At 54.4% G+C, this 10685-nt stretch overlaps 1 protein-coding gene across 2 annotated transcripts in view; it reads right to left on the bottom strand.

Annotated features, from left to right (window-relative positions):
• Window positions 1–760: 760 nt before the first annotated feature.
• Window positions 761–10685, bottom strand: part of IGHMBP2 (immunoglobulin mu DNA binding protein 2) — a 47163-nt gene continuing 37238 nt past the window's right edge. For both annotated transcript variants that reach the window (XM_064453145.1, XM_064453147.1), the window contains 6 exons: window positions 10250–10368; window positions 7968–8062; window positions 7463–7586; window positions 4547–5380; window positions 3676–3860; window positions 761–1241 (listed from right to left, as the gene is read on the bottom strand). In XM_064453145.1, the coding sequence (XP_064309215.1) occupies window positions 1044–1241; window positions 3676–3860; window positions 4547–5380; window positions 7463–7586; window positions 7968–8062; window positions 10250–10368 (1555 nt within the window). In that variant the 3' untranslated portion in view covers window positions 761–1043. The remainder of the gene's footprint in view (window positions 1242–3675; window positions 3861–4546; window positions 5381–7462; window positions 7587–7967; window positions 8063–10249; window positions 10369–10685) is intronic.

Raw genomic sequence — 10685 nt, 5'->3', positions numbered from 1 at the left:
AGGCTGCGGGTGGGTGGAGAGGTGGAGGGTGAGGATCAGCAGGCAGAAAACAACATGGAGATGGCTTAGTTGCGGTGGGTACAGGAGGCTGAACTCAAGGCTCCCTCCTGCCTGGGGGGCTGCACAAAGCTCACGTGGCCGTACCCAGCCTTTGCTGCTGTGGACTTTCCCAGAGGACATCGGCCTCCGGGGAGCTTTGCAGCAAGGGCAGGACAAGGAAAAGAAATGCATCTCCCTGGCTGGTCTGGGGAGCGTTGGGGAAGGGAACGGCACATGGCAAAGAGGGAGAGGCCTCACCAGCGCTACCGGGAGGGCAGGCAGCGGGCTGGGTGTTCCGGCGCGGCTCGCCGTGGTGCCGGCAAGGCAAGGACTCGAGGCCCCGCCGTCCCCACGGAGCCCTGGGGCAGGGCTGAGCCCTGCATGGGCCCCGTCCGGCACTAGGGCAGAGCCTGGTGGGGCTGAGCCCGCAGGCGGCAGCCCCTGCGCGTGGTGGGGAGGGGATGCAGCCCACCTCTGCCTGCTCCCAAAGGGCAGCCTGGGACTTTGGGTCTTGCTGGCTGCTGTGTGGACACACCAGTCCACTCTAACTGGGAGCCGTGCTGGGAGGACTGCTGGACTGGGAAAACAGAGCTGGAGGCATCCATTTTCTTAGCCAGTCTCCCTGGAGGAGCGGGTCACCCAGGGTTTTCAGTTCCTCCTGCGGTTCTGCTCACAGACACATTTTTACTGTAGCAGGGAGAAATGTCACGGCAACAGCTGATTGCTTTCGGTGTTTTAATATCCATCTGCGTACATCCATTACTTTGTCAAAAAGGATAACCGGGACAAATAAAGCTACTCTCCCTCCTCTGTCCCAGCTCTGTGGCTTAGGGAGGCCCAGCGACCACTTCCCCGGGCAGAGTGGCTCCAAGCTGTCTACCGCCCAAAATCAGAGCTCCCCTTTTCCTTTTGGGCTCAGCACGGCCCTGGAGCTTTAATAGCATCTTTGGTTTTTGCAGCCTGACCTGTGACTTCAAGGTTAAAAAAGGAAGTACTCAGATCTGTCATTTCTCCTTGTCTTTCTTTTTGCTCTTTCTCTGGCTGGTCAGTTCGCTGAGCTTCTTGTCAAGGCGCCGCTGGAGATGGGCTCTCTTGGCTGGGTCCAGGGACTTGTCTTTGGAGCCGCTCCCGGGGTAGAGAACCCCTTCTCTGCTGATCCTCTGCCGCGCGTGGGCCTTGGCCTTCTCCCCACAGCCGTGAACCTGGTGGCGAGAGAACAGACGCTGGTGGCAGCCGGGAAGCAGGGCAGGGATCACCTACCTGGGAATCAGGAGATTTTATTCCCGGAGCCTGGAATTCTTCTTCCACCTGCTTTGCACCCCCCTAAAATCATCCCCCATTTATTTAGAGCTCCTCTAACAGGAAACAAAATATGAAGGTAATTTTTCTCCTTATGGAATCTACACAGCAGGGGAATCATCCTTTTGGACGGTTTAAGTGTTTCCTTCCAGAACCTGGAACATCTGGGGGAACCGTCAGGCGTTGTGGGAACAGCTGGACATTTTATGGTTCGCACATGAGAGCTAGAAATAAAACTGAGCTCCCGCTTACAGTCTCTGTTAGCACAGTCTGACTTGGGGGGAAAAAAGAGTGAAACAGGAAAGGTGGCATGGGAAATAAGAAGAGGCTTTTCTAGCCATGTATCTGCTGCTTTAGTGTAATTAGATCCGTCTTCTGTATTGGAATAAAAAAAGCTTCATAACGCTAATTCTGTGCAGGCAAACCCTTTCCAACCCCCATCTGCACTGAAACCCAGGCCGTGTTTAAGGTGCATTAAGCCAAGTTCAACACTATCCTGACTCATCGCCACCAGGTCTAAATTAGAGGCCCTAAAAGTTTATCCCTTCTGCTTGGTCCATCCCAAAGTCGTTTGATATTTTCATGAACGTAAGCTGATCTGAGGATCCCAGCCCATCCTTCCAGTGCCGTGACAAGCCTTCCTCTCCCCGTCCCTGCCGGAGCAGGCTGTCAGCGGCCGGGAGCAGCCGTGCACAGCGCCTGGCCCGCGGCGCCTAGCCAGGGCTGGGATTTCCGAGCCTGCTGCCTGATCTGAGCCAGCCGTAGCTAACAGGCCCTCCGGACCAGCCTAAAACGGGCAGTAACTCCTGCGGCGGTAGGTGCTGGGGCGCAGGCTGACCATCGCTCGATGGGCTCTGCTGGGCTGCACGAGATGGGGAGGCGTTCAGCAGCTGGGGGCTGCCAAAGGGGAGGCACGAGCTCTTTCTGAACAGGGACCGTCCATACAGAGAGGCTCCAGCCCCTCTGAGCTGGCTCCAGGTATCTGCTAGCCCCTCTTAGGGCCAGGCATGGCTAGGAGGTCCCAGGCTATGTCACATCGAGGCCTGATAACATCTGGAAAAAGGGCTGAAGTTCAAAAAGCAAGAAAAACTCGCTGGTATGGATTTTATCCTTCCAATTGTTTCTCATTGGGGTTCTTGTTACAGTTCAGCAGGGAGAGGCGATTCTGCAGGAAGTAAATTTATATCCCAACTGGATTGTGAATGATGATAAATACAACTATTCTTTGCCATGGAAACAGATAGTACTTGACAAGGGGAAAATCTATGCTGAGGATTTATAGGTCAGCTTGCTAAATGTTGCTAAGCTCTGGGAGGCTCCACGTGGCAGAGAGCTATGCCTGGGTGATGCAGGATGAGGGACGAAGGGCACAGAAGGCTGCAGCTAAATGGAAAATCACCACCTCTCAGCCTGCGTACTCACCACAACCACCACCCAGCCACGTCAGCTCCGCCTGCAGGACTCAAACCGTGAGGCCAGCTTACCACAGAGCATCACATTGCCAACCCTGGAGACCAAAACTTACCTGCTTGCCTCTGCACCTGCACAGAAAGACGAAGCCTGACACCAGTTTAACCTTAGTTTCCTTCCTTCCCAGATCTGGGGAGGGAAGGGGTCTCAAGCAGCTACGGAAGAACAGCAAGGAAGAAGCTGTTGGTTCGGTGGCCATCGCAATACTGCTCCCACTGAGGTGCAGGACGTTACAGGGCTGCTGAGGTGCCTGCTTGAGAGTCCTGCTCCACAAAAAAACAGAGCAGAGGAGGCTGAGGGACTGCTGCCACTCAGACATCGCTGGGAGCTAAAGCTGAGGCTGCACAGTGTCGAGCGACTCGGCTCCAAGCCAGCAAGGCACTTAAGGAGATGCCTCATTGCTAACCAGGCACGCAGCACTGCTCTGAGAGGGCTCAAGCCTTGACTTCTCCCTAGATTGCAGAGGGAATCTGCAAAAAGCTGGGAATTGAGTGTCCAGACTCCCCCAAGTCACTGCCTTAAGCCCAAATGTCTTCATTTCTCCTCTCTGCCTTGCTTTATCTGCACGACCGGGAGTTTAAATGCCAGAGAATGGTGAAGAGAGGCACAAAGCAAGAGGGAGGGGAGAAAAAGCGCTCAGGAGGAGGGGTGTGGTCTCATGTTAATGCCTGGCAGCCCTTTCTACCTGCAGCTCTAGAAAAGCTCTGACAGGGAGGGTTCTGGTTTACACTCCTCGCACGGAAATCCTGCCTGGGAAGCTCGATGGGGAAAATTCCCACGTTAAACCCGAGCCGCCTGGCACACCCTGCGCCTCTCCAGCCCCTCAGTGCCCAAAGCCCTGGGCAGGCGGCCCGGCCCCACGCGTACCTCCGGGATATGATGGCTGAGGCAGTAGCGCCTGTTGCAGTGGAGGCAAAGCTGTCCCAGGGTTGTAACGCTGGCTTTGCAGTGGGGGAAGCTGCAGGTGTTGTCAGCTTTAATGGCAGCAGAAATCAGAGCGTCGATATCTTCTTCTACCGTGCTGTCTGCTCCGCTTTGAACTGCTGGCTTTCCTGGGGAGAAGACAGGGGAAGAGACCTGGCCGTTTAGAAGTTGAGGACAAACCCAAGCAACCCGCAACCTGGGCTACTGAGAAGCAGCACGGGTCCGGGGAGTTGCTGTTTGCGGCAACTGGGATTTCAGCCCCCATGAGACCTGTCACGCCAGTACACACTGGCCTGTGTTCAAAGGCACTAGTAGGAGCTCCAGACTCCCACCCGTGGCGTGTCTGGGTGCCTCCCTCTGCTAAAATGGCTGGGGAAGAGGAAGGGACCACGGCTGGCAAGGAGGACAGCAGCTCCCAGCTCTGTTTTCCCCTGCATCCACGTTTAGGAGACAGCCACGGCCTTCAGTGTGGGCCAGGTGCTCCTCTTAGTTCCTCGCCCAACATTTGGGAGCCTCCCATCTAACTCCTGAGCCTCTCTTCCTGGGAAAGAGTCCCCAGCATTTTCCCTTCGACTTAAGACATTTGCCTCCAGGCATGCAAAAGCCCTCTCCCTCAGATGCTGCAGCCAACTGATGCTCCTGCCAGTTCTCGTATCTCTGCAGCGACAAGCATCAGAGGGCTTTCCAAGAGCCACATCTCATGCTCCACGCATGCAGACAAATCCCAAGGCCTGGAGGCAAAAACGGGGATTAAGTAGCACAACCCATTCAAGGAAGGCCATTAATTGTGCTGCTTGTGAAGACAGTGACCTACCTTTCGCTTCACTTTTGTCTTTTTTCCTGCTGCTGCCCTGAAGGCCAGCACTGGGCTCCTGAGCCTTCCTCGCTGCCTCCTCCCGTCTGGCTTTCTCCCTCTGAACTCTCTCCAGGTGCAGGGTTTTCAGGTCCACTTTCTCTGAGCCGTTGCTGCTTCTGCCTGGCTCAGCAGGGACAGCAGCCTCCCTGCTGGGATGTTGTGGCTGAGGAAGGGGAAGCTGCTTGCTGGGGGGAGCGGCCGCGGGCGGCGAAGGCTTGGCAGGCTCTTTCTTGCGAACGCTGATGTACCGGTCCCTCCCGTCCCCGGTGCTCACGTGCTGCAGCCCGTGTTCCTCTGCCATTAGGTGAACCAGCATCCGATCGTGAGAATTGAGGGAGGGGGGGAAATCCAACTGCGTCTCGCTGCTCTCCAGGAAGGCCACCAGCATGGCCCTGAATCTGTTGGCACCTTCTTTTGCCCCCGGGCTCTCTCTCACAGGCCTGCTTGTGTTCGGGGAGGAGCGTGCTTCTGGCTTCTGGCAGCCTGGTTTGGTTGCTGCTGCTTTGAGCTTCCTCCCCAGAGGCAGCTGCGGTTTGGGGCCAGATGCTGCGGGGAGCTTTGTGCCCTGCTGCCGCTCACCGCGGCCCTCCTGAGCGTAGTTTTCGGGCACGAGGTTGTCGAGGTACTCGAAGGCTGTTCGTACCTCCCCATGCTGGCTGAAATAATCCACCAGCCGCTTCAGAAAGGCTTGGTTGCTGACGGTGCGGGTGTCGCAGATGACAGCCACGTGGCGCCGGGCGCGGGTCACCGCTACGTTTATCCGCCGGTCTTCCGCAAGAAAGCCCACCTCGCCTGTGAGAAAGAAACCAAGGGGCTCAGGACTGTCAGTGGGTGCAGTGTTGGCTCCAGGTCTAGATTTGGCCCAAACAATTGAAGCGGTGCTTAGCTGAAGGGTGGGAGTCGGCATTTACTGGACTCTGGTCCCTGACTCACGTTTCACCTTCCTCTCCCTGCCCCCGTTTCACCACCTGCACGCCAGAGTGAGGGCTCCCCACTGGGTGCCCGGGGTCGGGAGGAGGATGGATGGCACAGGGAGAAGTGAACTGTTTTCCTGGGTGGTCCACAACACAAGATCAGGCTGGGACCCGGGAGCACATGCAATACGGAGCAATGTGGAGGAGGGTCACCTTGCAACAGAAGAGGAACTGCAGGTAAAGAAATGCACCCTGACCTATACAAGTCCCCCCTCCTGCCCCCAAACTCTCAATGGGTTTAAAGTAACAGCCATTTGGGCAACTCTGCAAGGTTTGCTTCTGCTCTCTGGCCATTTTCTTAAAGAAAAGCAGTAAGAGCTAGCAAATGCCAAGATGACTCAGTGAGGATCAGCTAGCAAGAAGGGTAGCGTGGGCGGCTTTTGAGTTTGCAGCTGCTGGGGATAAAGACCAGGACAGTCGGGAAGAAATTAGTGTCTCCGCTGGTGCGGTGACCAGCCTGGCTCTGTTTCTGCCTTGCCTCAGCTGAGCAGTCTAGTTTGAGCTGCCGTTGAGGAACAGGGTGTGGGCGATCCCCCCTCTGCTCTGCAGCTGAGAGGATGATTTCCAGTTTCTCTGATGTGGTTTTGCCTGACTGCGGGGGCCAGTCCAACTCCTCTGATCTGGCAAGAGGGTCTCCTGCTGGATCGGGAGTGGCTGCAGAGGGACAGGCACCGCTGGTCAAGGTTCCCAGCCTCCTCTGAGTTGAGAAATGCAGCTGCAAAAGGGTATGGATTTGTCCCAAGGGTCTCAGAGGACACTGACAACACCTTGTGCCCCATGCAGACCACAGCCATGCCCAGACACCACGAGAAGCTGTCTCGTGCCCCCAGGAAAGTGAGCGACTCCTGTACCGCATCTGAGCTTTGGCTGCTAGCTGTGCACGGGAAGGGGCCGGGGGATGCACGCCTTCACGGAGGACACCAGCTCCCGCTGAGCAAAGGCAAGGTGAGTCACTCATGAATAAGGACTATTCTTAGTCCTGTCCCCCACCTCCATCCTCCCCACAACGCTGCTTTTCTTGCTCTAGGCTTTCTTAAAAAAAAAAAAAGCCTCCTTCCACACAGCCTTTCCCTGTTTTTTTCCTTCTAGACATCAGCACTCCCAGCACATACACAGTGTCTCGCCCTCAGCAGCAGTAGCAGCAATGGTAGTGCGGTGAGGGATGTGCCTCACTGCAGGTTAGACAAGGGCAGTGATCCACGCACGGGGGAGAGGTGGTTCACGGAGCGGTCCCACTCGCGCCCTCCGCTCGAGCTGGCTGCCACAAAACCCTTCAGCATGGGCCGATGGCTCCGCCAAAGGAGCTGCATGGCTCCAGGGCAGCAGCTTTTTTCCAGCTATTAACTTTTGCTGCAGCTGCTGATAGGAAAGAACTCGATTTTCCGCTCTAGATTTTGCTCCCAAAAGAAGCATTTTCTGTGCATGACTTGTGATGCTAGTTCTTGCTCGCATTCTTCAAGGAAGTGACCCACAACAGGCTCCAAACCCAAGAAATATGCCCCCAAATTTCCACCTTTAGCGGGAAGTGCTCAGCACTCCAGTAAACGTGGTGCTAACCTGACATGTGCCATTCTTAGGACCCTGGGCTAAATAATTTCTGAGGCCTCAATAGCCAGGAAACCTTCAAACTAAGCAGTCCTGGCTTCCTTTTCACCCGCTGCCTAGCAAGGGAGCCTTCCTCTGCAACTGTGACAGCAAACGTATTTGTTCATTTAAAAAAAAAAAGGCTGAAAAGGAAGGCCCTTGCCAGTAAATTCATTCAGAGCAAAGTGCTAGAGACTGTCAGAACTGCTGTTAAACCACAGCACTTGGCTACATGACGAGCCACCTCTGAGCAGTCACACAGCTCCTGTTTCTCTCCCATTCCCCAGGGAGTAACTCTCCAGCAGTGAATGCTTACCTTTCCTGTTGGATCTCACGAACGACAGGATCACTGCCTCTTTCTCTCTTCCTTGGAAACCATCAACTGACTTAATTTCTAGCTCTGGGTACCTGTGGCAAAGGTGCTCTCTTAGCATGTCCACCTGAAAAACATGCAACAGACTCCTTTTAAAGGCAAGCACAAAGTGAAAAGGATTAAAATGGCAATATTTTGGTAAAGTCCCCTCCTCTCAAACCCGCAAGGCTGAGCGCTCACATGTCCTGAAGGTCAAGCACTGACTCCTGAGGCTGGGAGTGGAAAATACCAGACTAACAGCATTTCCCTCCATGGCCTCAAGCTGCTTAAACGTGGCAAGGTTGGCCACAAACGCTGATTATACAGTTTGGCTCTGCTGACTTCCACCTTCATCTCTCTGGGGACGTTCTGGTATCGCTCTTGGAGATGGCAAGGTTTGAATCCACCCCCGTGCATCTGCTCTGCATGCATGTGGAAAGAGAGAGATGCCAGGAGAAGGTCATCTCACCTGGAGGTTGTAGGGGGCTACAACGGCGATGTCTTGTGCCTTCACACCAGCTTCCACCAAGGCCTGGATGTGCAAACCCGCCAGCTGCACCTCCCCTAGGGCAGAAAGCAGAAGCGGCGGTGATGCGAACAGGCTGGCAGGCAGAGCCCGAAGCCGCCAGCCTGGACGTGCTGCAGCTCAGAGAAATTTGCCCACCTCCCCTTAAAGAGCAAGGAAAGGCTAAGGAAAGTCCTGCCTGCAGCCCAGCGTTGCGCGGGGGTAACGATTCCCAGCCTGGCTTGCTTGGTTAGATGGTGATGTGCTACACAGCCTGCTCCCAGGGCCGCACAGCCCTTCTTGCCTGTCCAAGTCACTGGCTCGCTTAAGCTTAAGAAGAACTTTCTGAACAGCACTTGGCTTTCTCTGGCCTTCCCATATTAATCGAAGAGATCAATGATACTCCAGGCAATAGATTATTCTCTGCCTGAAGCAAGACCCTACACCTCACTAAAAATTCAATTCTCTGTGCTGCAGCTGAAAAAACTCCACCTTTCCTTTTCATTCTGCTTTTTCAATTCCCCGCATTTCTAAACCCCCGTGACCAAACACACAAGCTTCATGCTCAATTCTGTGTGCTCAGACCTTCCAGAGACTGCAGGCAGCCTGCCACAAACAAGTGGCTATTCTGGATGGTGGTTAGTTCAGAGAGATCTAATGAGGACAAGTTAAATGCAAATGTGGACTAGTTCACTGGGTTATTGCCTGGACTGGCTTTACCCTCTGTTTTGCAGCAAAACACAGGTATAAAAACCCAGAATCTGCAGTATGCTGCTCCAAAAGGCTGCCTCCCAAATTTTGGGAGATGTGCCTTTAATCCCCTGCTCAAAATCCTTGAGTTATCTCAGAGAAGTCTTTTTGGCTCTCCATTTGGGGACAAGAGCCCGGCTCTGTTCAGCAGGGCCACGGGGACTGGTGCATGGAAAAATGAGAGGCACTTAAACGCTGGTGGGTTTTCAAACAAAAGAAGGCAAAATATATTTAAGCTGGTAAAAACTGTCCTTGTGTTTTACAGACCACTTTCCCTGCTTTGCCAGAGAGGGACTTGAAGCCTCAGAAATCTGTTGCTGGCATGAGATCTGCCCTGATGAGCAGAGAGGAAAACAAACGACCCCCTGGAGCAGGCAGCCACGTTGCCACATAAGCTCTTTGGCCACGTGAGTGAATGGCTGGCGAAGCCTGTGGCTCGGCCACTGGGAGAAGGGCAGGCAGCAGCCAGGGGTGGCCGCGGCCGAGGTGGCAGGGCACCGGGAGATGGGTCCCCTCCAGGCACCACAGAGCCAATCTGGGCAGTGAATTTACAGCCACGGGGAAGATGATGTCCTGAAAGAAGAGTCTCACTTTCCCCAAGGCCAAGGCTCGCTGTGCCCTCCCAGCAGTCCTTTTGCCGACAGCTTTCTGGGCTAAAAGCTCTCCCTGATGCTTTCGCCATCACAAGGTTGGGATATGTGGCTTGTCGGATGAAGCACCACATTTTGGACAGCCCATATGCACACATCCTGGCAAAGGCCTTCTGTGAGCCTCTTAAGAGCCAGCTAGCTAGCTGTGGAGATGCCAGACTAAATCTAGAGAAGCACGAGTAGCATCCTTGAGCAGCAAATCACAACCACCCACTCTGCTGAGGAAGCGTGGACACAAAGGAGGTAGCATCACCATTTTCAACGTTCTCCCACTTCATTAGAATGGCTACGGCGCCTGACTTCACACTCAATCTCTATAATGAAACCTATATTTTAAGTCAAAACACTGCAGGAAACTCAACGTCTTAAGAAAATGAATGGAGAAGAGCCAGACAGGACTTCATGAAAGGAGCAGGACTGGGAGGCAGTTCTGAGCCATGTCTACAGCCTCTCTGAAATAGGCTTGCGCTTTGCCTGATATTATTTGTTGTGCCAACTTGCGTAAAGCACCTGCCACAGGGATCCTCCACCCTGTCCCAGTCCACAGCATGGAGAAATGTCTCTGGAAGGGAACAAGGCAGCCAGTGTGGCCACGCACAAGCTGCATGCTGTCATCGCAGCCCTGTGACCACTCCGCTCTGGCTCCGAGTTCTTTGAGCTTGAAGGTTTATAGAGGAAATGCTGACTCAAGTAAGCATGGCTCCCTGGGGACCCCACCTTCCCCCTGCTCCCTGCTCTGGAGGGGGACATCTCTGGGACGTGGCTCAGCTGGTAGCGCAGCCAAGCCTGTGGGAGGCTGAGGACCTCAATCAATTTCGGCCAACAAAATTTTCCGAACAACGGTACCTGGATTCCCCTTAGACTGCTCATCTTCCACTTCCAGCTCAAACAGGCCACAGCCAGCAGTGTCTATAAGCAGTAAGGGAATCGCGGTCTCTTCTGTACAGGTGACGCCCGGCAGGTCCCTGCACAAGGTATTTGGGAAAGGGCCAGTTAGCAGCGCTGAAATTATGCCAAAGGGATGATCAGTTGTGTGGTTGCTTACTCCTCCCAACAACACTGCAAAGACAGAGGGAAAACAGAGCTGGACATGGCTTCCGAGGGATAAGGCTACAGAGCAACAACAGTGTCCTGTGGGGTGAAAACGCAGGAAGACTCGCTCTGGAGGTGGTGAAGAATGGCAGAAACCGAGAACTGAGGTTCCCCCCTTTCTGCTCCACCAAGCTTCGGATCCCTTTGCATCTGCGGTGATGCTACCAGAGCATGCCATGTACAATAACTA

The sequence above is a fragment of the Phalacrocorax carbo genome, chromosome 5 (assembly GCF_963921805.1).
Source record: "Phalacrocorax carbo chromosome 5, bPhaCar2.1, whole genome shotgun sequence".
NCBI classification, from domain to species: domain Eukaryota; kingdom Metazoa; phylum Chordata; class Aves; order Suliformes; family Phalacrocoracidae; genus Phalacrocorax; species Phalacrocorax carbo.
The sequence above is the reverse complement of the archived record's forward strand: the minus strand, read 5'-3'. Positions and strand labels throughout refer to the sequence as shown.